Genomic DNA, 4,835 nt, shown 5'->3' with positions numbered 1-4,835 from the left:
CTATTAAACAAATTTAAACATTTTATATTGTTATTTTATTTTTGTCTAAAATTAAAACAAGACTCTCCCTCCTACCCTGCTTACCAAAAAATGATCATGATGATCATGATGATGATGATGATCATGATGATGATGGTGATTGCGATGATGATTACACTACTACCCCCACCCTCCCACTTCCCCACCAATCCGAGTGTATCTCATTGCCCTAATCCTATCCCAGGAATTGGCGTTATGAGCAGGAGATAGCTGGTCTGCTGTGGAAGATCGACGCCTCAACCATCCAGTGCAATGAGATGGGAACAGGCAGGTGGGAGCGTAAAGTGGTCAGTGATGACAATGTGAACGCAATCAGCAACTGCGTGAGTACTTCTTGGGTTGAAGCTGTCTTTTTATCAACACATCTGTCTGTTTGTTTGTCTGTCTGTCTGTCTGTCTGTCTGTCTGTTTGTCTGTTTGTCTGTTTGTCTGTCTGTCTGTCTGTCTGTCTGTCTGTCTGTCTGTCTGTCGGTCTGTTTGTTCTGCTCTCTTCATCTCTATCTGTCTGTGTGTGGGTCTGTCAGTCTGTCTGTCTGTTTGTCAGCCTGTCTGTGTCGCTCTGTCCCTGTTTACACATTAGTCTGATTGTCTGTTTATGTTGTCTTTCTCTATTCCTTTAAATTGCACCTGCCGATATTCATGTGTGTGAGTACCGACTTAAACCAAACATTATTCTCGCACACTGAAACATGTTCTTTTTCTGCGACTATCTATCTATCTATCTATCTATCTATCTATCTATCTATTTATCTATCTATCTATCTATCCATCTATCTATCTATCTATCTATCTATCTATCATCCATCCATCCATCCGTCTATCTATCTATCATTCTATCTATTTATCTATGTATCTATATATCTGTCTATCCTGCTATCAACCTGTTTATCCACATATCCCTTCCTTTTCACACCCAAAATCTAGAAATTCACAAGTCCCGGACTTATACTTGCCGTAATGACCCCTGATACTCTTCTATCTTCCTGTCGCCCCTTTAGGCAGTATGGTATCCATATAGTTCCCCTATCCTACGCCCAGGTATCTATCTATCTATCTATCTATCTATCTATCTATCTATCTATCTATCTATCTATCTATCTATCTATCTATCTATCTATCTATCTATCTATCTACCCATCCACAATTCTCTTCCTCCACATAGGCAAAAATATCTCAATCAACTCGCACTTAAATGGTCAAATCCCGGACTTCTGTCTGTCGCAATGACTCCTAACTTACCCTTTTATCTTTATGTCGTCCTTACAGGGTATCAGTATGGTATCCATGGAGTCCCGCAACTCTTACGCCCAGGTCTACACGTACGTGGGAAAATATAAAGGCCAAACGGTGGCTCTGAAGACCTTCAACGTCAACAGCTCAGACCTCACACGCAAAGACAAGATGGAGATGAAATTGGTAGGTTTTGTCATCTTTATGGGTTAAATGCGTTTGTCTTTTTGGCAGTCGGAACTGCCGTTGTTGTTGTCGTCATTATTGTTGTTGTATTTGATTCTATTGTTGCTGTTGTCTTTGTTGTGTTTGATGATGCTGCTGTTGTCGTCCTCATTGTCTTTTGTTTGTATTGCTATCATTGCTTTAATAACAATAGGGAATCGTTTTATTAATTAAATTGTAGTTTTCCTTATTAGTAGAAAGATTTAAAAACATTATCTTGTATGGACAGATTCTTTGTGGCATTCTTCGTAAACATATTATTTTGTGTGTTTAAATGTGTATTATGTATGCATGTGTGTCTTTCTAACCCGAATCTCCCCACGGAGATCAAGGAAGTTTAAGTCATTTATTTTATTATCTGTGTATTTAGCAGCTTCAAATTGTCCCTTTTAACCCCCTCAAAACAAGCAAACAAACAAACAAATAAATTCACAAAAAATAACAAACAAAGAAACACATAAAACCTTTCCCTCTTTTTCTTCTCTCAGATGCGAGACCTCCGACACACAAACGTGAACAGTTTCATCGGTGCGTGCCTCGAATCTTCTGTGCTCACTCTTGTGACCGCCTATTGTGTCAAGGGCAGTCTTCAGGTAAGAAAAGAAACGATGAAACATGTAGGTAGGGAGATAGCTAGGTAGGTGTTTTACGCCCCCATCGACGCAATTTGGATTACTTAGAAGGCGGGCTGCGACCCTATCTGAAAGGGTCAACCTAGGCTGTGAGGAATATAACGTCATAGCAGAAAGACCGAGACACTCAATAAAAACACTGGTTTAAATAGGGGAAGAGAATGAGTTATAATTAACAAAGAAAACATGAGGTAGTTGGTGATTGGCAATTGCTCTGTTGTTGTTTGCTCCTTCTTTTCAGTGAAAGATCTATCTTACTTATCTTTCCACCTCTTTTCCTGTATATCTTACTCTCTATTAACACCTTAAATCATCTACACTTATATGACATAATAGTGTTGCAAGTGCCGTAAAAATCTTACTACTCAACTATAACATGGGGTTGTTGCAAGTCGGTTGTGGCCATAGAATCCTCTTGTCGATGGGGGCGTAAGATATTTAATCTTAAAAAAACTCCTCTCGTCGATGAAAGGGTACAGATTTAAAGTCTCACAAAGTACTTCTTGTCTCTTTTTGATGGGAGCGTCATCCCTGCTTGGAATGTTACTCTAAATGGCACTCTCCAAACATGACCGATTCTACTTACAATATCTTTTTGTATTCTTCTCACGGGGGCTCTCGTGGCCTAGAGGTTAAGGTGTTGGCCTCTCATTCAAAGGTCCCGGCTTCGAATCCGGGTAGCGACCGAAAAATTTTCTGCTCTAAAATTGTCTCCTTTCACCTTCTTTCCTTCTCTCTTGCAATATTCTGTCGTCTGCATTCGTCTCCTCTTTCTGTCCCCACCCCTCACCTCATTTGCCCCCTCCTCTGGGCTCCAGACTCTTTATGCAGCCTTTCTACTGCTACTCCTTGGCTCCTTCTTCCTGCTGTCTTTCTGCCAGATCTACACCTAGCCTTCTCGGACAAGGGCGAAAAATCTCGGAGGGCCCGTGTGCAAGTTGTGCACGTTAAAGATCCCTTGGTGGTCTAAAATCGATAAGAGTAGGCTTCGGCCGCCACCCAGGCAAAATTCAAAATTTCCTACCAATTGAAAATGTTTGGTGTGTCCCGGGCGCTCATATGACCTTATGCAGTTGCGAGCGCCGTAAAAACACTTACCAAAACAAAACAAAAACAAACAATTCCTCTCACGTTGACCCATTCAATGAATAATAGGAAAGAGGGTGCCTTATCGTCATGGTACCGATAGTTTGGTCAAGACGCATCACGCTCTATTAGTGTTCTTATCCGTACAAATGTTTTCAGTCTTACTTTTAGTACATAAATTGTCATCAGTACGGTTTATTGTTGTTGCCACTTTTATAACCCCTCTGGTATAATAAAGCATTATCTTATTCAACTATGATTATCAATTGCGTTCAAACGTGCTGCTTAATATCCCGAAATGCGTTTTGGATAGTTCTATAGAGGCAGGCTAGAGCTACGTCAAGAGGGCGAAAAAACTGAGTTAAAAACAACAACAATCCCATTCGCTTATTGTAAAAGAAAAATACTGTGTAACGGTGTGAAGACTACAATCTCCGTGAATGGTTCTCCTTTTATTACACAAAGTATGCAGCCTTTGTATATTATTATATTGGTTATGCTTGATGTCAAGTGTCGAAACAAAAGGGGAAAAAAGAAAATCCTATAACCCACTTGATTGTTGTTGTTTTTTTGGTTATTTTTTACCTTACTGTTATATGAGAAGAAAAAGAACGACCCTCCTTCACAAGATATAGAATCAAGACTAGACCATCAAACGTGATATCATTCCGTCCACGGTACGGGTTATGGGATACTGAAAGCCTGAAGCAGTGAGATGAATACGGCTAAGAATGTCATTGAGAACTCTGCTTCAAGCGACATTCTTCGCTTTGAAGAAGCCTTTTCAAAAAAGAAATGATCAGCTTTTGTATCGCTTGAACCTACACGAGGATAAGAGAACCTTCGGTCCCAGGCGTATGAAGCTCTCGTCTGACGTGTCTCCCTTTGTGTAGGTTGTCTGGTTGACCACGCTTTGTTTCCATGGCAACGCGTCACCTGAGTGGCACTTTGGGGTCTTGCGACTTCCTCAGCACGCCAGCGCTGTCTGTCAGCTTGTTCCTTTCTCTCATAAGGAAACTTTTAATCTGGTGTCCCAAAAAGAAACCAAAAAAAAAAAAAGAAAAAAAGAAATGGGAAAGAAGTAAAACACGTTTGAAACAAGAGCATGAGGTTGTAGAAATATGCATCTTCATCATGTGACCAAAATAGGGGTTGAGACAGGAAGACTCGAGCGTACAGTTTTAAATGTCGTGATTTGAACAGAGCTAGATATACCGTTAAAGTGTGTATTAAGTAAAGGAAAAACGACAGGTACCTTAGTTCCCATTGCCCTCTAATCGTTCTCAGCGATTGATTTGCGAAGACAGAATGGAGAGACAAATTAAAAAATAGCCCTCAGAGTATCATTAAGAAAATATTAAAGAGACAGAAATGTAGGAGAGTAGACACGATAGGAAAGCTATGGATTATTATTGGGGGGGGGCGGCAGGGGAGGGAGAGAGAGAGACAGAGAGAGAGAGAGAGAGACAGACAGAGACAGAGACAGAGACAGACAGACAGACAGACCGACAGACAGAGAGACAGAGAGAGACAGAGGGAGAGGGTAGAGGAAGAGAACGAGATCGCAAGAAAGAGAGATGAGAGAGAGAGAGAGAGAGAGAGAGAGAGAGAGAGAGAGAGAGA

At 40.8% G+C, this 4,835-nt stretch overlaps 1 protein-coding gene across 1 annotated transcript in view; it reads left to right on the top strand.

The window, feature by feature from the left end:
- Positions 1-4,835, top strand: part of LOC101856751 (receptor-type guanylate cyclase Gyc76C) — a gene marked incomplete in the record, with an annotated part of 235,481 nt that overhangs the window by 195,976 nt on the left and 34,670 nt on the right. The window contains 3 exon segments of the mRNA XM_035971646.1: positions 224-362; positions 1,306-1,455; positions 1,983-2,087. Of these exon segments, the coding sequence (XP_035827539.1) occupies positions 224-362; positions 1,306-1,455; positions 1,983-2,087 (394 nt within the window).

This window comes from Aplysia californica, unplaced genomic scaffold, assembly GCF_000002075.1.
Source record: "Aplysia californica isolate F4 #8 unplaced genomic scaffold, AplCal3.0 scaffold00475, whole genome shotgun sequence".
Taxonomy (NCBI): domain Eukaryota; kingdom Metazoa; phylum Mollusca; class Gastropoda; order Aplysiida; family Aplysiidae; genus Aplysia; species Aplysia californica.
This window is presented reverse-complemented; position numbering and strand designations above follow the sequence as displayed.